Source organism: Falco rusticolus, chromosome 13, assembly GCF_015220075.1.
Source record: "Falco rusticolus isolate bFalRus1 chromosome 13, bFalRus1.pri, whole genome shotgun sequence".
In the NCBI taxonomy this organism is placed as follows: Eukaryota; Metazoa; Chordata; class Aves; order Falconiformes; family Falconidae; genus Falco; species Falco rusticolus.
The window spans coordinates 12,529,108-12,556,206 of NC_051199.1; the positions used below are offsets into that span (position 1 = coordinate 12,529,108).

Here is a 27,099-nt window from a genome sequence, read left to right on the forward strand (position 1 = left end):
TTCACCTCTGCAAGGCAGACAAACCTTATGGGGTCGGGCTTGCAAAAAGAGAGATGCTAAGTGATACCCCAGAACCATACAAGAAGTATCTATCAGAGCTAAAAAATCAACTCAGGCCCTTGCTTTTCAGTTCCGTGCTTTAGGTGACCAGAGTGCCTATTAAACAGATTATTTATACACAGGGGATGAATCAATTATTTAGATACTACTCTGTTTTCATGTGGATTTTTGTGGATTTGAGAATTCCATTGAAAATGAATGAGAATTTCTTGGAAATAAATCTCCGACTTAATTCATAAATACCTTATGATCAGCTAACTGAAAGTCTATTAATACACTTCTAAAACAGTTTAATCCTTAGCTCATCAGTGTTTAGGTCTAGTAATTGTTATGATACTGGATCTACAAGCACCTTAAACACGTGCATAAGCATGTTCAAGGCATAAACACTAACAGTCTGTGAAAATCTTACATGTTTTCCCACCTCACGCATGAAGTTACAGCCTGTTACAGCAATACTTCAGGGCCTCCGTGCTGTTTCTGCAAGCATTCGAGTTTCCAACCCAGTGAGGAAATCTACTCATATTATTTTTCATCTGGTTCATATTACGCGTTATCCCATTCACTCTCCTGAACACAGCTCCAGCAAAAGAGTACTCCATTTAAGATCATTATACATTACAGAATATTCTTTGACACATGTTTCTGAAGATAACAGAACTCTTTGCCAGCCAGGATTACTAAACTTACTGAGAAAACCTATTCCATTTTACCTTTCAGTTGTGGTTAACAGCCTTTTGTTTGAAGCTTCCTAGACTTCTCTGGCAAAGTTGTTTGCTAAGGCTAAACAACAGATAGCCAGCTGTGGTGAGTTTAAAGGAAGCTCAAAGTCTGAGTCTGAAGGAGCTCCACTGATTACCAACACAGTGCTGGGCTTGCTGGTCCCATTAACTAATCGCTGTCTACTACAACTGTAGTTCTCTCTATTAGCTTGACTGGCTTTTATATGTAGGCTATAGGTCTGCTAACTTACTGCAAAGGTTGTATTTCTGGAGGAGAATATATGCAGAAGGGAGAGGGTGCTGGAGACCGGCCATGTGTGGGTTTCAGTGCTTCCCCACCTGTGGCCAGCCCCTTTCGAAACATGGGAAAATGCTGTCACCAAGGTCATCTGCTGCCTTGTGCGTGCATGGGATGGGAGGGGAAGGCAGAGGTGAAAAACTTACCTAAATGCATTTCTAACCTAAAGTTGTACTATTCTGCTGGTGGCCCAATTTTGGATCAAACCAGAGATAATGGCTGCAAAGTATCCGATCCTAGCATTTAACTTCTTGCACCGTGTATGCTGGAAGAACTCCTTTTCAATAGATGATCTACTTACAGAGGTTCTCAAATAAAGACCAGTGTTTCCATTAGATACTCAATAGATGAAAAAGCTCCATTTAGCCCCTCTGGGTACTGAGTTTGGACCTCTGAAATGATTCTTCTCCTCTGCTAGCATCTCTTATCAACTTCAGTGGGACTACTGACAGAGAGCACAATTTGACCAAAATGAGGAAAACTATGACAATGATCTACTTTTTTTTCATGTTGTAACAACCACATATACAGTCTTCAACATGGGAAAGACTACTCTCTGCCTTACAAAAGCAATTCAATACTTGTACGAGCAGCAAGTTGGAGTGGTTGGGTGCCAAAAACACTACAGCACAATTGGCAGCCAACAGATAATTAGTTGCCAGAGAAGCGCAAGACGGATTGGGGGTGGACACAGAAATAGCCTGTTGCTTTGGCCTGCACGGCTAGTGCAGATAATACTGCGCTCCCTGCACGCAGGTCATATGATGGCTGCCGTAAGAAAATCAAGTCTCTGCCAGGAGACATCATGCAGTGAGCCCCCAAATAAGCAAGTTACTTAAACACATGCCTAACTTTCACTATGTGAGCAGTCCCAGTAAAGCACATGTGGGTAGTCAATGGGATTATTCATGTGCTTTAAGCCAAGAGCAGGATAAAGTGTTTCACTGAATCCATTTCTTAGTTTCCACTCCAAACTGGCATCTCCTGCGGAAACTATTGGCAAATGCTGACCTATAACAGTAGCCAATGTATTTTTTGAGAAGAGGCATTAGCACTCCACTGCTGTGAACGCAGAATATTTCTTTAAAGTGCCTTAAATTCACTAAGTTCTTGAAAAGCATGACTTCAGCAATTCAGTGAATAAAGGTTCAGGGACCATTATACCGTTCACATTCCATGTGCCAAAACCACTAGGTTCATTTGGTAGTTCTTACACTGAAAATCACCAAAGAAGATATTCTTAACTGATATGACTATAACAACAGCTCAAAACTGCACACCATTCATCTTTTATCCATTTAGACGGTGCTACTGTAATAGAGTTTACATTTGAAAGATATGCAAAGAGCAATATAACAGTAAGAAATAGGCAGCAAGTTTTAAGATTTCTTGAGCAAACAAAAATACCTTAATTGCCAAAGAAAGCCTCAGAGCTGTAATTAGCATTGCATTTTCCTATTTGCTAAACATGAAATTACCCAGAGTAAAATTTACTAAGTAAAGCCCCTAATAACATCGGAAAATCATCTTCAAACAAAACCATTGTTTTGCTTATTCAAGGATTCAAGTTCCATCATTTTCTTTTGCTTAGTTGACCAGTCTTAATGGCACCCTTTCCCCCTGCATAAGAAAACTGAAGGGGGTGTAACTGATAGCCAAAACCTGTAGCAGGCCAAGACAGTCACCTACAGAGGTACAATATGTACTTGCCTCCTTGGTGACCTTCAAAGTGGTCCCTATTTCAGTGAAAACCCTGTCAACACTAACCCTCTTAGCTACAGGTTAACTGAACATAAGAATCAAGAACTTCTAATTGTTTTCAGCATATATCTTATCAGCTCAACAGTTATATATAAGCTCTAGATGAACTATTTCACAACATTCAATTTGCAAATTTTAGATGCTACATATTTAGTCCAAGAACAATTTCCATTGGCATTAAAACTAAAAATTAACAGCATTTGGGTTTTGGTTTAGTTTGTCAGCAAAAATCCAGCCACTTCTACAACTCAGACCAAATGTCTTGGAGAAAACAACTCCATACAGTTAAATGTGCTTTGGAGGAGAAAGTATCCACTGATAATTTGTAGTAATAAAGCTTAACACTTCTGCATTGCTCTTCACCTTCAGGTCTTAACTGAACAGTCACTGCTGTTCACAATATTGAGTACGCCACCAAGTCTGGGCCTAGTGGATCTTTCCATTTTCGTCATGGAAACAAAACAAAGTCTCAAATTTAATAAATCTATGAAAGGGTTACATAACAGGATGCAAATATAAAAACAAATGTCAAGAAAGAGGGGACTGTAACTCATTGTAATCTATAAACCAGCAACAGGGGATGAGTAAAATGAACATAGTTTACAGGCTAATCGGGTTGTGACATGGTGAACATCAGCAAGTCTTCAGCACCTTAGCCCTCAGCCCCCGTTATCTCTCAACATCAGCATTACAACCAATCCATAACTGCATAAACTGGCTTCTCGTTTCCAGATAACCTGTATTTGGTCAAATTTTGCCAAAGATACACATTGAGGGCCAACCCCAAAATGACAGGATGCTAACTTGTGAAAAAGTGTTGTTCTGAAAGTTCCAAGCTCTGAAAAAGGGGTTTGCCAGAATAACAAGTAATCCTCTGGGCAATTCATCCTTCCACAGCACCTACAAAGGAATTTCCAGATTAAACCCACATTAGAGCATCGGCTAAAGATCAGTCCCTGGAAAATTAAAAAAATAACCTCTATAATTTACTGCTTCAGTGAAAGTACTTCTGCTACCTTTGAAATCCATTTAGTTCTGGAATGAAACCAAAACTTTTCAACAGCATCCCACAGCAAAAGACAGCAGCCTAGGATGGGAAAGACACAACCAAGTGCAATGAACTGCAAAAGAAGTCTAGAAAGTCCAGATGTCCATTTTCACCTAGTCCCAGTGGAATTTGACTACCAACATAACCAGTCTGTAGATGCAAGAATCCACTCCCTTACTCATGGGCAGAGGAGACAACACCACAGTAGTGCTTTAGCAATATGGTTACACCACCAGTGACATGAGCGTGGCTCTGACCCGAGGACCACCCCACCCCAAGCCTCTAGCTTTTCGGCAAGAAAAGAATTCTGATACATATGAAAACTGATCCATTTCAAGGCTCTCTTTTGTTTAAAGCAAATGCTATCCAGTATAGATAAGTGTCACATCTGAGCCATTTCTTGTTAAACAAATATTGCTAATACAGTTTAAGTATCTTCCCCTCCCCATATTAAACTTAACTGTGCTGTATTTATTTATCCTTTACTAGCAGTTCATATAAACATTGTACTGAACACTACAATAAAACCCTCTACAGAGAGGATGGAAGCACTTATCAAAGTCAGAAATCATCCCATCAGCAGCCTGCTCTGTAACACAAAACCGACTGGCAAGCAGAAAGCCAAGATCACGTCACAACTCTTTATACTCAAGCAGATCCGGCCTAAGTAATCTTTTTGAAACCAATCCAGCTCCCAAAATCTGGTTATTAAAAGCGTACCTCATCTAGCTATATTTTGCCAGCCTATCAAACCAAATCCATTCAATCCCTTTCAGGTAAATTGTGGTATTTAAGTGAAAATCCAGATAATTATGTCTGAATTTAGACCTCTCAAATGCAAAGAAAGGACAACAGGCACAAGGGTAAGATAGACTTGCCTGCAGGCAACTGTATGACACATCCTGGAAGTCAAGGAGGTTGGGCAGGCTCATGCCACAATTTGGCGTGACTCAGTGTGCTGAGGGCATGGCACCTCCAAGGATGCTGGGGCAAAGCATCTGGGAAATGCTATGCCACAAAAAAAAAAACAAAAACAAAAAAAACCCCACACAACCAAAAAAAACAACCACACTAAACCAAAACAAACAAAACCCAAACCACCAAACCAAAAAGCTTTTGCCACCCATCCATGTGCCCAATGCCACCCTGCATGGTGGCACACTAGAAAATGAACCAGCGCCTGACACCATTTCCCCTCCTCACATCCCTCTGCTTCTACCACTCTCCCCCAGATAGCACAGAAGAGAGACAGGGGCAGCAGGGAGCGTTTTGGCACAGGAAAGAGTAATCTGTGTTTGCCAGGGTAAGCTCAAATCTGTCTGACTGGGCACTGAGCAGAAGATGGCATCAAAGCAAGGTGTGAGCCTGGGGAAGGAAAGTGCCAGGAGGGGCAGTACCAGGCGTGCTGCAAGCAATGCTGCTTGCTGGCGGGCACAGTTCAGTAACGGCAGGAGAAGCCCAGGAGGGGCTAACAAGGGAGTAAAGGATAATGCTCTGACAGAAAAACGTAGAATATACATAAAAAAACAGATGAAGGGAAGGAAGACACAGGACTGCAGATAGAAAAGCATGACAAGGACAGAGGGAACCTTTTCAAGACAGCAAGCCCAGCCGCAGTGTATGGTACAGAGGAAACCAAAATCAGTTGAGTGTCAAAAAGCCTTTCAGCAAAGATGCTCCTGGATCTTTGCATGCAAGCACTGAGAGTTATTCCATCTCTAATCTAATACCAGTTCTTGGGGAATATTCATCTTCCTGTGGTGATCAGACATATCTCTTAAAAACACACAACTATCAAGATTTCATAAATAAAACTTGTACTCCCTATCAATAGCCCTGATCACACAGCTGCCTGTGTGACGATGCTCACAGTGCCTTGTTTTCTTACAAGTTTAAATAATTTCTGTTTCCTCACAATTTAATTCATGTGAAACGTTTTGTTCTCAGACCCTGTGTACTTTGAGTTTGCTCTGGCTGGATGCCTCCATTCTGTTGCCAAGCTTATGTGATTCTGATCAGCAGGATCGCTGCCCAAACAAAACACAATCCCAGATACAAACACCCTCCAAACTGCAGGGAACTTCAGAGCCAGATGAGAATTTCATGAGTGATTCTCTAGCATCTCTCTACACTCAGCCAAACTAAACCCCCAACCTAAGCAAATCTGAATATACAGGATATTCAGAGACTAAGTTCCCAGTTTAGCCATAATTGCTCAAAACCTGAAGTCCCACTATAGAGATCCACATCAGAGTAGGATGAAGTCAGTATTTCAGGACACTCATATCCACAAAAATAAAACAAGACCTCCCTAAAACATCAGCAGAGGAGGTAAGTCACAGCACTACCATAAAAAGTTCTTTTATCAGTCTCTACATTACAGTACCTAAATTCCCGGTCCATTATTTCAGTGGAAATTAAGCATGTGGATGGATGGTGAACATCTAAATAAGTCTGTTTGGGTTTGGGCTTTTACAGTTTATTATCCATTGATGACAGTTAAACGTATTTTGAAATGAGTTGTAGTTTCCAATGCTTGATGTTCGTGGCATATATTCTATATCAGAAAATTTTTATATCAGTACATCTACATATCAGTAGAACTAAAGCATAATGACTTCTACCAATGTATCAACTGAGATGCTCTCATAAATGACTATTTCCCAAACTTTCGGTCATGGTTAACTCTCAAATTTTAATAAATTTTTCACGACTGAATTAGCTCTCATGCCACCCAAACCCAATTAACAGATAGCTGTATTGTGTATGTTATTAAATGAAATCATTATAAATAACATTTACGCTTGCAGGAACAACTTTGCCTTTTTCTTCCATCCCATCCTTGATGATGTTGGTCTTCAAACCACATCCAGAAGTCCAGCAAAGAAAGCCAGTCTGGGAAGCACAGCTCCGTTACACAGCACTGAAGGAAAATAAAGTCATCCCCATTATCTGTTGTTCACTGTCTCATCACCAGAGCAGCAGTACCTCCCCAAAAGCACTGCGTCTGTGTGCAAGTCTGCAATTTTAGACAAGACTACAATTTCAAAAATACTAGTATGCCAGAATTTCTCCGTGCAAGCAGAGCTGTTTAGCAGCCCCAGCATTTTTCAGGAAAAATAGCAGTCAAAATACAAGCCCAAGACAAGGCAAATGATTTAGGGAAAAAAAAAAAAAAGAAAGAGTGGAAATAAATTAAGAAATACGAGCTGACAACAAGAAGAAGAACAAAATAGGAAAATAGGACACGCAGCAGCATAGATATGTCAAGTTCGTTCACTTTGATTTTGAGCTGACCCCTTAGCTGCTTTCCAACATATTTTTCCCCTAACATGAGTTTCCAGTAGATGTATTATTTGGTGTAGTTGGTCCAATATTAAAACAATGGAATCCTGCAGCATGAAGGCGGTTGTTGCTTTTTCAATTCGCTCTTGGAGGCTTTCCAATAATTTCTGTGTCAGAGGATGCTTTAAAAAGTTCTTTCTCCTCACTCTGTGCCTGGCGGAGCAAGCCCATCTCATACAGTACCTGCCAGACAGCCACTGCATCCCCCAATACAGCCCCTTCAAAATGAGCATTTCATTCTCTCACTCTTCTCCTTCTTTTTTTGCAATAAATCACTAACTTGTTAAGCAGTTATGTAGTTCAGTGACCTCTATATTGCCTTTCTAAGACTTATTCTCAGAGACAGGGATATGAACTGGATGACACAGGTGCCTGCTAGAAACAGGGAATTTGCCCTGATTATTTGCGAGAGGTAACATTGTGCCTAATGCTATGCAGAGATACAGGGTACAAATTCTTGCCAAAAAAGCTCATGTACTGCTTAAATATAAACCAAATGAGCTTTTGGTCTAATTAATTCTTATATTTACAGCTCTAAGATAATAAGAATCCATTCTTTCCTCTAAAGACATCCACTGTATCGCTAACTCCTCTGATGCTGATTTACAACACTGCCTTTTCCAGGTCTGAAACACCCCCAGGATTTAAGACTGGCGCTCCTGAGAGTCTCTGAGAGGGGGGTCCCTCCTACTTCCCATGGACACAAGCCATCTCCAAATGCACAGACCAGCTTCTCCAGCCCTTCTGGAAAGCCTCCATCAGAGTGCATCCCACGCCCCCCCCCCCCAAAAAAAAAAAAAAAACCAACCTTGCAGAGGGCAAAGAAAGAAGCCTGGTGGCTTTAGCCTTCCCTCTCCACACATCCTCAGGAGTACCATCACTACATGCTCCAGAGCATTCCCAGGGGAACCAGGTCCGGCCAGCACTGCTGTCCCATCACATGCACTTTCCCAAGGAGACTTCCCCAGCCCTAACTACACTCACAGGCATTTCATCTCCTGCAACATTGCTGCTTTCGCGCCTCCACCAGCAAATTATGAATCATGGGGGAACTCTGCCAGGATTTATGGCTATACAAACGTTTGAGCAGGTGATACAGAAAATAGACAAAATTTGAGTCCCACTGCAGAACAAATGCATAACCCCTACCCCCAGGGAGACTTCACAAAGTAGGTCTTCACACTTCTTAAAGCCATGAATAACAGCAGCACACCAGAGAGCCCACATCAGGAATAAGTGAGTGTACAGAAAGTAATCAAAAATACCCTTCTACAAAGTGTCTCATTAATTCAGCAAAGCTTTAGAGTTGGATAATTGACAGGATTTGCACCAAGAAACCTTTACAAAAGAAAATCAAACCAACTCATTTACATTCCTGTTTCTCCTTCAACTACCTTACTGGTTAAGCCAAGCCAAAACAGCCAGATGCAAAACAACTCTGCTTTTCCCAGTGCAGAATGAGTCAAGTAAAGCCGCTGCGGATGGGGCACCCCTGTGCTGGGGCTCCCCTCCGGCACCCACAGGACAGCCCTCTCACGTCCACATCCTCTAGACAAAAAGGTTAAATCTGCATAGTGTTTACAAAGTTTTTCAGAAGTAATTAATCTTTTCTGATGTTTCCATGTTTCTGATTTTCAAAGGACAAGTCCTTAGCGCTTGACAAGAAAGGAAATTAAGCTTCCAAGTTCTTGCAATTTAGCACCCAAACCCAGAGATGCTCAGAAACTCCAGTTTCTCTAAAAAAACCCTCAATTTCTTCTTCTTTACTTGTCAGCGAAGTTCAGATAATTTTGGAGAAGCTTAACTTATCCCTCGTCCGAGTGTTAAAATTCAAAATGTTAGTGATTATACACATATATACATATCTGCAGTTCTTAGAACAAAGAAAAAACAAACAAACAAACAAAACCAAATCCCTCCAGAAGAGCAATAATATATGCACCATGAGATTCAACCAGATGCCCCTATCCTCCCCCAAGGCATGGTTACTACACTATCTGCCAGTGCATATGGGACCAATAAAGCAAAGCTAACTCCTCACACAGGCACTGCAGCGTCACGCTGGAGGAATCCACAACTGATTAAGCAAACTCAAGTAACTCCATTCTGGAAACACGTGCTCATTCATAACCAAATCCCAGTCTTTAGGAATCCCATATGCCATGAAAAAAACACCCCTGCTTCCACAGAAATTGACAAAACATATCTGAAGTTCAACAGGAACAGAACTACCCTCACCTTTACTGCCTGCCGCTTTACACGTGCTACTACACACACACCCCTGAACAATTATTACTGCTTGTTAGAGTAGTAACTAAATTGCGATTTCAGTCTTATAATTCAACATTGCCAATGAAATGAAGAGCATCAAATGATGAAAATACTGAATTATTTAACTAAAGAAAACAGAACAGCTCAAAACTCTCCAAACGTTGCCTTCCAGCAAGGCCAGCAGAACTGGAAGACTTCATGTCTGTACCAGGACTCAACCTTTATGTTGTGAAAGCTACATCCTCTTTTTTCCAGTAATTACACTCTCACTTTTGTCCAGTCTGCTCCAAATTCTGTTCATTACACAATGTCTTGCAAGTTTTCCACACATAAAACAGCTGCAGAATAAATAATCCCACAGAGCAACAAAGAGGAACATCCTTATCCTCAGTACAGCCTCAGCCTTCTTCCCTCCACCACCCATTGCTGACCACCTTAAACACCATCCATTCTCAGCCACTCTACAACTTAAATATTTTTGCATTGAAAAAAGCCAAACCATTTTTAATCTGCAAGTTTTGGCTCAACTTTGAGAAATGAAGTTGCAGAAGAAACAGGAGTGTAAATGAGAGGCGGGGTTTTTTTAATTATTACTAAATGTTTCTTGGTACAAACCCTGTCAGTTAATGTGAACAGTATTTTAATATGATTCAGGCTTATGGGAAATGAAATAATATAGAATGTCAACATCCAGGGAAAAGGGCCTGAGCTGTTAAAGCCCAGAGCTTTTCTAGATGCAGATCTAATATACATTCCTGTAATACAACACGATAGAAGTCTCCTGAATGCCCATGACATTCGTGGTCTCCAGTGTACCTGTGTTGGGCAGCTAGTTAAACAGAAGTGAAAGAACGAGTGAAATTAAAATAAATGAACTGCCTGCCCAGCATTCCCCCACTGCCTTCTTCCTTTGCCCCATCCAATTTACCTTAGTAGCATTACTGATGTAGTTATTCCAGCATCCCTCAAAGCAAATAGAGCTGTAATTCTACAGATGTTAACAAGGTGGCTTTTATCAAGCTTGATTCATCTGAAATCTAAATTATTTACCCTGAAAGAGAAGGGAGTGAAAGAATTTAGGGGCCTCCGATAAAATATTAAAGTATTGAACCTTGTGAATACCAATTAGTCACTCCTCTGGGAAAAAAAAGCTTCAAGACAAATATTTCTTTTAATCAAAAAAGTCATGTATTTGGCTGAAAAAAACCCCACACAACTCTGATGCAAAATGTTTGAGCAGCTTTACAAATTCAGTCATTATACCAAGACTGCTAAAAATTCCACTTTCATTCACAACCACCACAAATAGATAATTGTCAAAATAAATCCAGCAGATTACCATGCAAAAATGTGTCTTCTACAGCTTAATCTTGTGATAATGCTTTTTATAGTACATCTCTCTGCCCAGATCTGCAGCTTTTGTTATTTGCATTCTGACCACTAAGCACAAGGGTTATCAATCTTATAATTCATCTTTTTTCATACTTGAAATTCTACACGCTGCAGCCCTACCCGTGGCTTCTCAACTGTGCTTAAACAAGCTATTTGCTATAGCCATACAGTTCTTTCAAAAAATCTCCAAGCCAAACTAAGTGGTTTCAGTGACTGTAATCTGGCCAAAAGGAAAAAAAAAAAAGAGGGGGAAAATAAAAGCCCAATTCTGAACATTTACTGCTATGGTAGTAACCAGGCAGACTGCAAATACGAGGCAGATGGATGCATGCACACAGGGATTCAATATGAATCTCCAGTGCTGCTTCTGTATGGGTCAACCCCAATTCTGCAACGGAAGAAGAATTCACAGAAGACTTTTCAAGTGAATCTGTCGAGTTTCCTGGCCTCTTCAACAAATACTTCTAGGAAAAGTAACTCTCTAGCTTATAGTGTTTATTGCAGTTTCTCACCTTTGGAAAGCAAGGATCATTTAGCAAGCAATTAAACACCAACCCATGAGCTAGGATCATCAAGGCCAACTGCTCCAATGGAGCACCATCATCAGAAGGGAACCGCAGTGGAGAGCTTCTGTCGGTGAAGCCATAGAGCATACAGGGAACAACACAACAGCTACGCAAGACTTCTGCCTCATCACCACTCACTTCCATCAGAGTTTTCGTTACAGCTGCTGAGATCCTCAAGACTGCCCCCTGCAAAGCTTCTCTGCCTACACACTAGTCAAGAAGATTCAGCACAAAATGTTCCATGTCAATACAAAATAAGGCTTAGCCTTTAGGTCTCCACTTGGGATGTCAGAGCCAAACACTCAAAATGACCATTTCTCTTCCTGAGGGTTGATGCTGAGCTAGGTGACAGAGGGCTGTTTTCTTGCTTTCCAAGTGTTACCATTTATTTAAAGGAAAGTCTGTAAAAATGTTTGTACTGTTGGTAAGTTACTTGGGAGACCACCGCAACTAAAATATTTTCATTTTTTTAGAAAGTATGTAATTTCAGTCCAGAAGCAAAGCTTGAAACAGATAACCTCATAAGTGGAAAGTCTGGGCAAGCCATTAACTGAAGTCACAGATTTTGAGAAGGAATTTTAACTCCATGTCAATTAATCACCACCAGTTCCCCACTGACATACCCATCTTTAATCCAACTACACTATTTTCAGTCCTAGATGGCTTTAGGAGCAGAAAGTATCCTTGTCTGATTTTTATTCAGTTTTGGATCCCAGGTTCTCTGCCTGGAACAGATTTTCAGATGACATTAGAAAAGCCTCTAAAACAACATCAGTCAAGTTTTGCATGCACAGCTATTTGCACAAGCCAATTTTACAATTTTACAAGACAATCAGCTAGATAAACATCTGTCTGCTCCATTCTGAGCAGCTGATGAGTGCAGGAGACCTTTGATCGTGCAACAAAGCCTGCTCCCTCCTGGGTGCAAGCCAGCAACCACCATCATTGAAGTGTTCCAAGTTCTGCATTTTCCCGTCTTTAAGCACTGGTTGGGTATCACGTGTGTCGCAGTGTCACCTACACCACAACGAGCACAACAGAAAAATCAGAGGTTGAAGAGCTACAGCATCTCCCTGCAGAAACAGGAACACAAAACTACCTACATTTTCTGTTGGTCAAGCCAGGCAAATGTACACAGTAGTTAACCACAAAGGATGACCATGGGTTCTGACTGTGGCACCATGAAAAAACTATGTGGCAAGTGCATCTGCTTAAACACAGATTTTTAAAAATAATTCATTTGTAGAATTAAAGGTTAGGAATTATTTGAAAACCACGATATTCCACGCAGTGCTCCACCACTAGTATAAAGATCAAAAGGGAACCAGCTTCAACCAGCACATGAAACAGGGTTATAATCTATTTTCCCTGTAGCATCTGTAGAAAAGTGATTAGTTCCAACTCCTGCCTTACGACATGAGCACTTCCACTTTCATGTTTTATCACCATTATAGTCAGAAATTAACAGACTCTGGTGGCTATCACTGATATTCCCAACCCAGCAGAGTAAAGCCCTTCCTGAAGCAGATTTGGGACTGCCTTTTCTGCTTACACAGTAGACAAATCACAAATGCAGTTTACTGCAAAGCTGCCAATATTTAATAGTGTTTAATGGTGCAGTATGTATCTGAGTGGGAAAAGGGCGCAAGTACCTATCTAGAGAATAAATGAGTCCATCAGCCATCAGCTCCACAGTTTCCCTCCTTGCCTCCCTCCCTGAATGTGTGCTGCAATACTGGAGAACAGGAGTAACATGCAGCTTGTGGGCTATTTATTTGCTGACATACCATCTCAGATGAGATGATTCTGGGGAAGAAACAGCAGACAATTCAGAAAACAGCATAAGCAACACACACACCACTGGAGAAATAACGCACATGGGACACAGGGGTAAATCTCAGTGGTAACCTGGCAGAACTACCTACGACAACCCATGCCACCTGCCCTGGGTTGCATAAACACTCCCGTGGTGTTGCTGCCCCATAGCAGGTTAGATTGTAGGCAGCCCGACTGCCCCCCACGGCTGCTTCACTTTCATCAACAATTGTCACAAAGGGTGGCTATCTTTCCATTTATTTGTCTGTACACGTGTAGACATGACAGAAGGAACAAGCAATACGAAGGTCATTTTTCCCTAGCCCACTTGGTTTAGAAAAGATTCTTCTCCAGCTTGGCACATGAAGTGCTCTGGCTTCAGCCTCTTTTCCATTTGGCACACAATCAAGCTGTATTTAGAGGAAATCCAATTCTTCTATAACAGTTGCATCTCAATAAATTGTGTCTTACCTCTCTCTTCCCTATTCATGTTCAAAGGGAGAGAGCACTGCATGGCTTCCAAAGCCTTTCCCATTTGAACATTACTTTCCATCTGTACATGTTTCAACTTTCAAAACCGCACTCAGCATGAAAAAAAAAGCACAGCAAAGAAGCAAGGTTGTCTTACCATATTATATTCACTTAATAATCATAAGCAATTTCTCAAAGAAGTCCTCCAGGCACAGTTTTAATGTTAAAGCAATTCTTGCTTCATTTTAACCATCCACTGATGCAGAGCTGATAGCCCAGCTCATTAAAAAGTACAAGGCACTATTTCAAGAAATGCCGTAATTTATCAGACAGAGTTTAGTCATGCTCCACACAGCAGCCTGGATGCACACCACCAACTGCCTCTGACACTTACCAAATCCAGCTCTGAAGTCCCTTGGTTTTGGGCCCAGCTGCCCATGGTGCAGGAGGTCACACAGCAAAGCTTCCTGCTACAGTGATAAACACAACATTTTCCACCTGCAGTTTTTCAAGAGGCTCAGCTACATTTAAAAATGCACAATTTGCACTTGAGTGACAACCTCTTCTTCAGGTTAAGCATTTGCACCCATTTAACCAGCTATAAAACTCTGTACAGGAAGGATGGCTGGAGAGATGATAAATCTTGCCATCATTTTTTTGAAAACTTATTATCTTTACATAGCACGAAATCACATATAACTGAGCTCTCACTTTGTGCTGCTGGACATCAGCTGTTCATCAGTCGATTTGATACCCCAGTGATCAGATTCCACACCCTGTCCATGCAAATTATAACAGGCAAAGGAAGGAAACATTACCTGGGATGAGGTTCAATCTAGTTCCCAAATTACTCTTTTGAGGAACTGTGTTTCACTTCTCACCAGTACTCACTAACACACAGGAGATACTGGTCTTCTGATTCACTCTCATTCTGATGGGAATGAACCACCTCTCCTACCCATCAGCAGGTATCCTTCCAAGAAAACTGGGATCAGAAGAAAGCAGTAGACCCTTCCCAAGCCCTCATGAAGAAGGTGTCTATCTGAGACCATAAACATATTGGCATATTGGCTGCCAAGGGATAATGCCATTGGGAAACCCGAGTGGTGGCTCTGCTAAACTAAGTGCTACACCCAAGCGAGACGCTGCAAATCCAGAGTATCTTCCTGATCCACATCGAGTCTGCAAACATCACACTGCTCTGCTTAAGGTTTTGTGTTGCTTTCTGGAAGAAAATCTTATTTTTAAACTAAAGCCCACTAGAAGGAGTTTAACTGCCCTTAAAAAATACTTAACAACCTCTTTGCTTGTTATCAAGTGGCCCATACATATGCCAGATGAGCACTGTAGACTATGATCATGCATTAAATAAACACTTCTGTCTAAAAATCCATAAGCCTACTTATGACTAGTTTGAGACACACAAATATCTACAGCTTATTCAGTTCAAGAATCCTCTGCTCTCAAAATGTCCATTCAGCAGCCCTGCCAGATACTGTTTCACAATACTACAGGCTCACTTATTCATAAACAAATCATTAACATTCTTGACATAAATCCATAGTGTACAACAAATCCCAGCTATGATAGTGTTTTACTACATTTGCTGTGCCCATCATGAATGGGAGTTCTGTTTTCACCAAAAAAAACACCCTCAACAAATAAAAGGCAAATTATTCTCTGCGAGAAAACCGCCAGGATGAAATGCCTATGCACGGATTACAAACTAATTATCAAGTTCATATAGTAATAAACCTGGCGTTCAGTTAGTTAAATGGGCTGCCACAATTTATGCAAGAAATTTTCTTGCTAGAACTCTAATAATTAAGAAACTCTGATGCTAAAATACACCATTACAGACTTTTAACATTTCCTGAGCTACAAGGGAAACCTTTTACACATCCGCGTTTCTCCACACACGGGCACAAGAATCATTTGAAAAGACCCTTCTAAAGCCCTTCAGCATTCACTCACTGCCAGGGGTTTATTTACAGGCCTGGATCACAGGGTTTCAGCCAAGCCCTGAAATGATCAAGGCTCATTTTTACACACATACATCACGGCTTAAATATAGACTAATTCCAATGAACAGCATAGCTTAACAATCGCATCAGGACCAGGTTGCTTATCCTCTCTGAACACGCTCTGCATAGATGGCAGCACAGAGCAAGAGTTTAAACCAGGGTTTCCCCAAAAAACAGTCCACAAGTAAAACCTCAGCAGGCGCCCCAAAAAGGCTCCGGCACACCGGCACCATGCCCCACACCCAGGGGCGTGGGGGGCACGGCTGGCCCGCAGCAGGGGGGATGCTCCCGCAGCACTTCCCAGTACAGCCCACCCATCACCACACACCGGCAGCAGCCGGCCACCAGCACAGCTTCAGAAATCACGGGGTTAAACCCTCTACCCTTAACTCACTAACGCCTTCTTCACCATATTTAAAGAATTAAACGCCTCCCTGAATGGTCATATTTAAGTGATTAAAAAAAAAAGAGAGAGTGGAAGATAGTTACACTTTCTGTTGATGTTCTTGGCAGATGAGAAATAGGCTTGCAAGCACTGGACTTCTCCCTGGACTGATAAACATAAAGCAGACTGCCTTCTGTGCCGGCTGCCAGCTCAGCCCAGGGAATAAAAGATGTTTTCAATTCTGGAAAAGATACGTGTCCACTGAAAGACTGAACACTTAGCAAGGCCTCCGTCCTGTGAGAAATCAGACCCTTACTGATGGTGCCGTGCATAGACCTGTGGGCAACGGTGGCTGCTTGCAGTAGGTAAAAATACATGTATGGCTGAAGTTTTGCAGAAATGAGAGCTTTGTTACTGTAAATATAACTTGTATTATTATTGTAAACATTGCACACTTTTACAGCAATTACACTACAGCATTTATTAGGGGCATGCCCGCCTCTTTTTATTATTTCAACTGGCACGGCTTTTTCATTTCCAGCTTGCTTTAGTTACAGTTTTGTGACAATTCCACTGCAGTAAACTCACGTATAAATATATACGGCACAAATAGCTCATGGTCTTTAGGCCTGACCTACTGAGGGATGTTCTGCAGCTCAGGAGAGCAAGTTTACAGGATCTATTTATGGGTCTCACTCTGTACCCAGCCTTCAAAAACATTTCAAACGTATTTTTGACAAAGACCACAGCTACCAAGGAACCACTGGGTTGACTAGCCTGGCTTGTGGTACCACAGAGGTGACCATCCCTAACAGTTCCTGCTTTCACCCCTGATCTCCCAAAGCTGTAATGTATCTGTTAGTACAGAAACTGTCACAGCTGAAAGAGTGCAAGGGATGAATAAATTTAGGAATCTTCTCATTTGCCTCCAGGTTTTCTGAGCACTCAGAATCACAGTTTTAGATGTCTGTGACAGTAGCAGATAAAAGCCAACCTAAAAAAAGCAAAAACTTAAGGCAGAAAATCACCCATAATCGCACGTCTACAGCCAATGAGGCACTACAGAAATCCCCGGCTATGAGGGTCATGTTTTGAAAGAGGGCAAACAGCTCTGCCGGAAAGCAGCAAGGAAATCAGACAAGTGAAGCACGCATCTGCAGTACAATACAACAACAAAACGAAACCTTGGTGTCAGGACACCCGAGAAAACGGCCACGCTGCAGAGCTGCCCAGGAAGCGGCTGGTTAGGGAACACACACCACGCAGCTTCGCTGGGCAGTGGCTAGGAGGGGGCAGGAATAAAAACAACTAACACTGGAAAAGTCCAAGGGAAAGGGGTACTCACAATTTGAAATAAATTCATCCTCCTGAGTTACGGGTAGCTTGGGAGGCTTGCAGAGCAGCTGGCTAAGAGGGAGCAATGCCAGTGAAATACTGTCAGCAAAGTGTCAAAAGCCCCTGCACTGGCCCGTGGAGAACTGCAACCAGCAAGCCAGAAGACAACGCCAAAACCCCTACATTAAGGGGGAAGCCAAGCAGAAATCCTCAGGACATACATGTTTGCCACCTCTGAACTCTCATTTTCTGGAAATACCAGTACGGCCAACCCCAACTTTCCTTTGCTGACTGGTGTAACAGCATAAAAACCACCTAAGCTCTGCAAACTAACAGCTGCAGGTCACCCGGTACTGCTGATAGTTGTTCACTAACCTGGTTTAGAAGCTGAAATAAACACTACACTTTTGTTTTGAGAGGCACAAGCCGGTCATCAAAACCCATCTGTCACTGGCTGTGCTCTGAAACACACCCCACAGTAAACTCCAGCTTGTGCTTGCACAGCCATGCATGGTGCTACAGCAAGCACGCTGACCTACCCACCCCTTATCTCCTTCCACAAATGCAATATTTTGCCCACTGATCTAGCTCTTCCTAAAAAAAAAAAAAAAAAGAAAAAAAAAAGAAAAAGGAAAAAATCTAAGGCACAACCCTCAGGCCCTGGTCCAGCAGCAAAGTCATCAGTATTTTAATAGTGATTTCAAACAGGAGCAAAGCCAAGCCTGAATCCTCAGATTATCCTTTGCAAAATCCCAGCATCGGCATTAGCGGAAAAAAAAAAAAAAAAAAAGATCAAACCGGTTGGCTCAGATAGATTGTTATTTCTGTAGCTACGTTTATTAACACTAGGTACATAAAACTGAGAGATATTGAGGAAGTGCTAGAAAAACACATAGTGATGTTAACCACAATGGCAGACTAGAAGTATGTACTGATCCTTTCCTTTGGCCAGGAAATATTTTCAAGCTGTTTCTTTTACAGCTAGTTACTGGGTAGGAAATGCTTTTTAGACAGAAAAATATTTTCTTTTCCAGACAACTCCATAAAATCCACGCAGAGAGCACAGTGTACATTTTTATGAGAATTAATTACTTGTTTACTGTGGTAGTTCAATACACAGCTAATCCCAACACATTGTCCAAACAACTTACTTCCTCCGGTAAGTGAAGAATGGTCAACAGAAACAAAACAGTATGATTTTTTTAAAAAAGAAGAGGCAGAGCACTGGCAACACATCTGCAGCCTGTAAAATGCTGAAGAGTAACATTAAAGGATACAGAAGGATGTCCTTTGTGCACCTTCCAGTTTTTTCTAAGTGAAGGCATTCCAGAGTAAAATATTAACAAATATAATAGCATTGAGACATTGTAATAATCAAAAATAATGTCCTAAACCCAGAGCTATTATTTTTTAAGAGCTGTGGGCTGTAGTTTCTCATTATCATCTAGAAGGGAAGGATAGTTGCAACAGTCGATTCCGTTTCTCCCCAGTGACTAAATCATGTTCTAGCTAAATCATTTATTAACGTCAAAGGGTGACAATTAAGATAATGAGATTTTGGAGGCCCCGGCCATGTGAAACCTGTTTGTGTATATTCTGGCCAATTAAAAAACAAACAAACAAAAAAAACCCAAAAACACAAAAGGAAGCAGTCTGACAAACTGATTTTATTTAAACTGAGTACTAATAATTTAGCATTAATCCTACCCCATATTTGTAGCTACATACCAAGAATAAATATTTATACTAGTAACCACATGGTGCTAGGGGTTAATACAGGGTTAACAAGATATTAACCAAAACATGCACATTAAAACTGATATCATCTTGCTCCCCACTGTAATTCTTCAGCTCCTCAGGTGAGGACCCAGCCTCTGTCCATCCCATGTTTCAGCAGACAGACACACAGCATCCAGGGTCTGGCTGCTCTGGGAGGAGAGGAAAGGGCAAAACAGGCAAGAGAGAAAAACAAGGAAATGCTCAGTCGCACGGCAGGGAAGTGGGCGGCCTCCCCACCATCCAAAGGGCCCTGCTGATACTGTGCCAGGTCCAAAGGAGAAGCACACATCCCTCCAGCACCAAATACTGCCCAGGAATAAAGATGTATTCCAGATCTTTGCAAATACAACCCCTGTGAGTAAGCATCTCACCTATTAGACCATTCACTGTTAACTTCCAGTGGAGTATCTATAATGTACAGTGCTGGTAGCAACCACCATTATTTTTTTTTTAATTTTTTTTAAGCCGTCTCACACCCACTGTTTATAATTCATTGTATCGACCCACTGGCTTGGAAAAGAAAGAAAACAAAAAACAAACAAAAAAAAAAAAAAAACAACACAAAGAACAAGAACCACACAGTGAAAGTTAAGAAAAGCTACATGGGGTAAAACTTCAAAATCCCAAGAAAGTTCAGTAAAAGCAAGTCCAAGAAATAACACTGCAATGGACTAGTCGCTTCAGACATTACTAAGTGCTGGCCAGACTCCACATGCTTTCTCTTTGCTTTATTTTACTTACAATTAGTTTGCAAGAGATGACGATTAGCTAGAAAAAACACATCCCCTTTTGACCTCCAGGTGTACAAAGCAGAACAGCATTAAATATTTCCTAGAGTCGACCTTGGATCTGTACGCAGGGTGCATTAAACCACCACATGGGATAACAAGCCCCAGCAGTAAATCACCACACAGCATTTACAGCACAAACTCTCGCTACGGAGCCCGTTAGCTCCTGGTCAGATCCATCAAGGCAGGCAAGAAACTGAAGGCACTGAGTGACACAGCAGTCTCAGGCAGGCGCCTGCCTCCAAACTCTTCCAAAGCCTTCTGTGAAGGCTGGACCCGTACAAATCACCACATACATGAGAATTTTACAAAGCACAAGATTACAGCCTAGTTCTCTGCGACAGTCCACGCTGCCAGCCCAACTCCCTGCTCTGCTGGAAATCTGGACTTCAGCATTCCTGTACCCTGTTCATGCCCATACACAGGAACAATTAGAAGGGCCAAAGCGTGTGACAACGATGCCAAGTATTGTGAATCACTCTGGCAAAGCAAGCGGCGTTACTCTGGTGCAGACAGCATCACACCCTCTGTTCACCGGGGTAACATCACCACACTGCGTAGAAGATCCATTGCACAGTGTCACCTTGGCATTGCTGGCACTGCAAACACCTCTTCCCGAGTGGAAAAACTTACTACGTTAAGGAAGCAATGATATGCTTGAAAGTCATTCCTCCACACCTCCAACAGATGGACAAGCTGTGCTGTGTCAGTTTGTTCCCATTGCAAAACAGTTGCCCAGTGCCCTGGTGCAGTCCCGACAGCCCTGCTTCCTCCCTGGCCAGCCGATCCTGCTGGCACTGCCAAGGGAGCCTTCACCTGCTCCTTCAGCCAAACAGTCCTAATAAAAGGGCTTTAATAAAACTCCATCTTAAATAAAACTGTACTGCTGCCTATTGACACCTACTAACTGGGATGCTACAAAGCCTGTCCTTCTGGAAACTCTATTACACAGCCATAACCACTGTGCCTTGGCGGCTCTGCAGCACAGGTGCCATGATTAACAGTAACTAACTTCGTGATAATGACCCTTCAAGCTCACAGCATCACTCTGCTACCAACGTGGGAAGTCACGAGAGGCACTGGTGTGGCACCGTAAGGACTATGCCATTTTAAAGCAAATGCTTCAGTCTGATTTTATGCAGGCTTCTACCAAGTGGGAAAGCTCAGCAAGGAGACCAGATGTAAAAACCTCACAGAAAGCTGTTTAAAAATCTGGAAAAAAAAAAAAAAAATTCAAATCACCAGACATATTTTAGTGTAAGGGGGAAGAATAGGACTGCACTTTCCTGTTGTCCCACACATGGATTTGAGACTAAGAGAATGCTGGTAACAATGTTTTTTTCCCAGGATGAGGCAGACTGCTCTCTAACTTTAGCCCTGTAAGAACAGCTGCTGGAAGGAACACTTTTTTTGTTCCTGAGAAATGCTGAATAAAATAAAAAGCAGAGTGGGCATTTTAAACCCTTTGAAGAAACAAATACATGAAGTTTTCACCCGAAAATGTGAAAACAAGAAAAGGCCTCAGAAACACACTAGATTCACAAGTAAGAAATACAGTTTTCAGCTGAAAAACACAAATATTTGCTGAAGCTCTGAAGCGGGGCGGCAGGCTGCAGCCAGTGCTGCTCCCAGCCACTGGGACAGCCACGTCCCTGCGCACAGGGCAGGAACCACACGACTGGGAGGCGTATTAACGTGCCATAAATATTTTGTAAAGCAGTTCCCCCCCACCCCCACCCCCCGCAAAGCAAAGGGGGGGTGAGCTCACAGTCTGACACAGGCGTTCCTTGGTCAGATACGTAGCAGCCCCTTATCCAAACAGCATCAGGAACCGGTCCGGAATGACTTCAGTCACACATGCTTTCCAAAAAGAGTCATACACAAACATTCAGTTCAGCACTCTCAGACATTAAATCTTGTCACATATATCTACTCTTAAAAAAAAAAAAAAAAAAAAAAAAAAGGATGAAAAAAAACAGGTAGAATTTGGACTCTTGAAAACACATGACGTTTCTTCTCAATCAGGGTAAAAGAAACACACAGTAATGCCGCTGGCATTAGCAATGGCACTGAGATTTATGGCAATGTTCTCAAGATCTGAATTTGGACCAAAAAAAAGACGCACATATTAACAGGGGCAAAGTTTATCCCCAAGTGAACAAAATGACATCTCTTTAGACATTAATGGCTTCTGAAATTCTCTGGCTTGATACATCAGTGATTTAAATGCCAAACCACATTCACTTTGCTTATCTTGGAAAGCTCCACGTCCACGTACGGACACCCTCAGACCATAACAGAGGAACAAGAGCTCAGGCTGTTACAGAACTCCAGAACCAGCACCGTAAGCTTCACAACACACAAGGGATGGGCATTCCCCTGGCCAACGCTGCCCACTGCACGCGGCTGTTTCACTAACATCGCGTAAGCAGCATGAATAACTTCTGATGTTGAGAAATAAAAATCCTAACCTGAAAAAAAAATAATAAATGTCCTCTGAAAATAATTTAAACCAAGGAGAAGTGAGCTGTTTCAGTGCAAGGTTTTTGCAGACAGGGTTCCCGGGCCATGCCTGACCCCAGGCCGCTCATGGACCCTTCTGGACCCCAGCTGCCGACCTGCTCCTCCTGCCCCAGCAGATCTGTATCTCTACAAAGCATTTTACATTAGTCCAAAGCCTCCTTTGATTCTGCCTTTCTGACAAACATCCCCAGACACCTTCACCTACACAGACCTCTCTGCCCCACACAGCTGGTCCCCTGCTCTGACCCACTGGAGCCCAGTCCCAAGCTCAGAAAACCAGTGGGAGTTTGTTCAACCACGGGGCTGACAGCTCCAAGCTGCAGCTCTGGAACATCTGTTTCCAGGTGAAGATCTTGCCATAACTCATGTCTGCTAGCTCCTGTAGCTCACAATCTCTTCAAATACAACTTTCCTTAGGAGAGATGAGCTCCACCACTTCTGAAGCCTGAAACTTGTCAGCATTTTAAACGGGACAAGGATGTGGGAGAGTGGCTTCAGGAAAGGAACAATTAAACAGGGACTAACTAGAACTCCAGTGAATATTTTTAATTGTCCTGAAACACAGAATCATTTAGGTTGCAAAAGACCTTTGAGGTCATCAAGTCCAACTGTTAGCTCAGGACTGCCAAGTCTGTCACTAAACCGTGTCCCTAAACACATCTATGCATTTTTTAAACCTCCAGGAATGGTGATTCAACCACCTCCCTGGGCAGCCTGTTCCAGTGCTTCACCCTTTCAGTGCAGAAATTTTTCCTCATACCCAATCTAAACCTCCCCTGGCACAACTCGAGGCCATTTCCTCTTGCCCTGTCGCTTGTTATCTGGGAGAAGAGACCGACCCCCGCCTCGCTACAGCCCCTGTCAGGTAGGTGTAGAGAGCAACAAGGTCCCCCCTGAGCCCCCTCCTCTCCACACTAACCCCCCCAGTTCCCTCAGCCGCTCCCCATCAGACTTGTGCTCCAGCCCCTTCCCCAGCCCCGCTGCCCGTCTCTGGACACGCTCCAGCCCCTCTACGTCCCTCCTGCAGCGAGGGGCCCAGAACCGAACCCAGGATTCGAGGTGCGGCCTCACCAGTGCCCAGTGCAGGGGGACAGTCACTGCCCTGGTCCTGCTGGCCACACTGTTTTGAATACAAGCCAAGATGCTCTTGGCCACTTGGGCACACTGATGGCTTACGTTCAGCAGCTGCCGACCAGCACCCCCAGGAGATGGGGTGGAAGTGAAATGCCAGGGCCTTTCATCACCCTTGATTATGAAAGGCAGTCACCTCGTTCATTTAGCGACTGGTTCCAGGCTTGCTGTGATGCACAGAACAACTGCCCTTCACCTCTGCAGACCCTGCAGCCAGCCCAGTATTTCTGATGGGGCTATTTCCTACACCAGGCAGCCCCAGCCCCCACTGGACACCCACAAGGAAATGATCTGAACTCCATCCATGATACCTGTCGAGGAAAACAAAACCCCAAGTCTTTGCAGCAGGGTAAGTCCTTGGAAGCGTGAGCCCTGTTACTGAGCCAGAAGCTGCAGGATTGTGACGGGGAGGCACACACGACCCCAAAGCTATAAGAAAGAACTGAATATTGCAACACCAATCTGTGAGAAAAGGCAACAGTAGAACCCATCTGGGTTCCTGTAACACTTCAAACTGCACAACTCTCCCTTCTATAGCAGCTCTGTATTTTAGAGGTACAAGCTTAAAACACTGCCCTCTGAAAATGTTACACATCCTAGCACCAAGCTTCAGGCGTTTTGATAAAAAAAAGAGCCTCTAAACACTAGATCAAAACAAACCCATCACTCACAAACAAATGCTTCCTAACATTCCTTACAAACCACTGAAGAGTTACATCGCCATCTCAAATGGCAAGATAAAAGTTAATAGATTCGAAAGCATATCTGTACATGCAGAGATAAGGCTGCACTCCTAAAGCTGAGAGATTTAACACACATTTATCAAAGCAAACTGTCCAGTCCCGCAGAAGCTAACGTCCCTCCTGCAGACCTTGGCACTGATGCTTCACCAACAAGAATGTGAGAGAGAGGCCTCCACTTCCCCCATCATCTGACCACATGTCCCAGCCGGCAGCTTTGTTGGTGGCAGTGCCCCAAAGCCCGGGGCGGGGAAGCAGGGTCACAAACCCACAGCTCCTGGGGGCAGCCCAGCCGGCTGGGGGCAGGCTCAGAGCCATTGCCGACCCCTGAGCCTCGTCCTTGGCTGGAGCATCACCAGCCTTCGGGTGTCTTGAGAGTCATTGCTGGGTTCACTCTTTGGTGCCTACCAGAAAAGTTAATCACGCAGCACTCCCCAGCATCACTGCACATCCCTCCAGCAGTTCATTTCAGCACGAGGCACCAAAGCTGTCTTTACTATCAGGATTTTCTCAAACACGCGGTACCAAGCTCAATAGGCCCTTTCAGCCAAACTATCGAGAGGACCGATGTAAAATTTTCAAAATATCTTTCCTTCTGATTCTAATCCAAACAACAGACCACAGCTGTGAAAACTGAAGCCTGTGCAGATCTGTGCTGTACAGGCTCCTTCTTTAAAGCACTGGGACAAGATTCAAGATTCTACACTTTCTGATTCAAACTTAGAGTCAGGCACAGAAAATTCCCGTGGACTAGAGAAAAAATTTAAAGATGCTTAACTTGGTAATTTTGTGAAAGATATAAGAAATTCACTGCCATTTTCCGCTGATGCACTGTGCGAGTGCCAAGGCAGGGATACACGCTATTGCCTGACACCCAGGCAGCTCAGGGAGCTGCAGCTTGGTGTTTGCCTGCGTTCCAAAAAGTACTTTTCTGGTCAAAAACCAGAAAAAAATAATAAATTCCAGATGGAAGAGCTAAAAATGGGCAAAAGGTTCTGTTAAATAAATAGTCTCAAATGAAAGGAAAAGAGATTAAAACCCTCTTTTTGAAATCTGACATTTTTTTCTAACAATTTTGCTGTTTGCCTTTGTGCTCTGCAGCTCCAAGCTGGAGCCAAAAGAAGCAGCCCACCATGACACAACTCTTCTTGCAGTGTTCCTCTCCCCAGCAAAAGGAAATACTAGAAAACTGACGACAATTTTTTTTAACATATTTAAAATCCAAGTTCAGCATATTAATTTCACTGGACAGTTCTGATGAATAACAACAGAAATGTTGTTTACCTGGTTTTTTTAACCAGAAGGACTGGAGGGAGGGGTAATTTCCCTCCCCAAGAAACTAGACCATTTTCAGGTCAGTATCATCATCATCGGCTCAGAAAGCACAGTTTAATCCTGACAGCAGGAAAACCCGGTCTCCAGCTACAGGGAAGTTGCAGAGCAGCTGAGAATCGCTCTGGAGAGCCTCCCCCTGCAGCTATTCAGAGAGGAAACGCTGCGTCCCGCTGTCCCCCTGTCTCTCAACACCCAGGCTCAGGGAGGGAACGGAGAACCAGAAACTTGCAGGCTGGGATGATGTATTTGAAGTTTGCCCCCATCGCCACAGCGGTCCAGTGCCCTTGGTCCCCTGCAGACCCCAAACTCCTCTGTCCTGGCTTCCAGCCAGCAGACACTCTCAGGAAGAAGCTCCACAGCATGCAGAAATGTTTGTTTTAAATGAGACTATACAAACTTTCTGGATCATCTGTAACAGCCCCAGGGGCAGGATTACTGCCCTGCTCTACAATCCAGTCAGGCACAAGGTTGGTACTGACCCCAGTGGACCTTGGACCAGGTGCCACTGTGAGATCTTCAGGGTAGCCACTCCACCAGTGGGACCACTCTGAACATCATTTCTCTCCAGACACTGAATGAGCGGACAAGTTTTCAGAAGAGCTGAGTCTACCAGGTAAAATGCTCTCTGGAAAAGCCTGGCCCTTAGCAGAGGCTCTGAATACTTGGAAACTTACTCTAAGGTCATTCCGAAAGCTTCACACAAATGTATGGAATAACCATCTCTCAAATCCAAGAGGGAGCCTGGCATGGGAAGAAAGAGGTGGCCACAGATCTGAGCTTCAGGACACTTAATTAACTTTCTATCTGCGTTCAGCTTCTTGGCAGTTCCCATCAAATATATCTGGAGAAAATGTTTTCACAGGAGGAGGCATTTGAAAATTGCCTGGCATGACACAGAGCCAACACCACGCAGGGGTACAGTGCAAGGGCGCCCACCGCCAGCGCTGCAGCGCGGGGAGCCCAACCGAGCAGCGTGGCACCCACAGCACCGCTCCATCAGGAACACTCATCACTAGAAACTCAGGTCCGAAATGTAGCGGTTAACATAGCCTGGAAGCATCACCAGCCATTAAGCTGTGAGAGGGAGTGAAATGGCCCCAAAAAGGCCCCTGACCCACTCCAGACCTCCCACCCCCTCCCCTTGAAGCATTCAGTGTGACAGAGCAGGGGAAGCCTCTGAGGGGACAGAGGCAGACAGCTGGGATGGTAAAATTTTTACATTTTAAAATCGACGTTGGAATTATTACCACTGATAATTATTTTGTCAGAAAAGTGGTTACTGTTTAAATGCTCCTGATGAAAACAGGCAT

The 27,099-nt window shown here is 43.2% G+C and overlaps 1 protein-coding gene across 3 annotated transcripts in view; it reads right to left on the bottom strand.

The window, feature by feature from the left end:
- The window catches only part of PID1 (phosphotyrosine interaction domain containing 1), a 91,149-nt gene that overhangs the window by 56,748 nt on the left and 7,302 nt on the right, over positions 1–27,099 (bottom strand). Inside the window, exon 1 of one of the 3 annotated variants that reach the window (XM_037407451.1) lies at positions 17,869–17,889. The exons of 1 other annotated variant lie outside the window; for it this stretch is intronic. Coding sequence is in view for 1 of the 2 variants with exons in the window: in XM_037407450.1 (XP_037263347.1) it covers positions 17,504–17,521 (18 nt within the window). In the remaining variant the exon portion in view is untranslated. Of the gene's footprint in view, positions 1–17,503; positions 17,782–17,868; positions 17,890–27,099 lie in introns of those variants that run through there. One more of the 3 variants, XM_037407450.1, reaches the window with a different exon arrangement.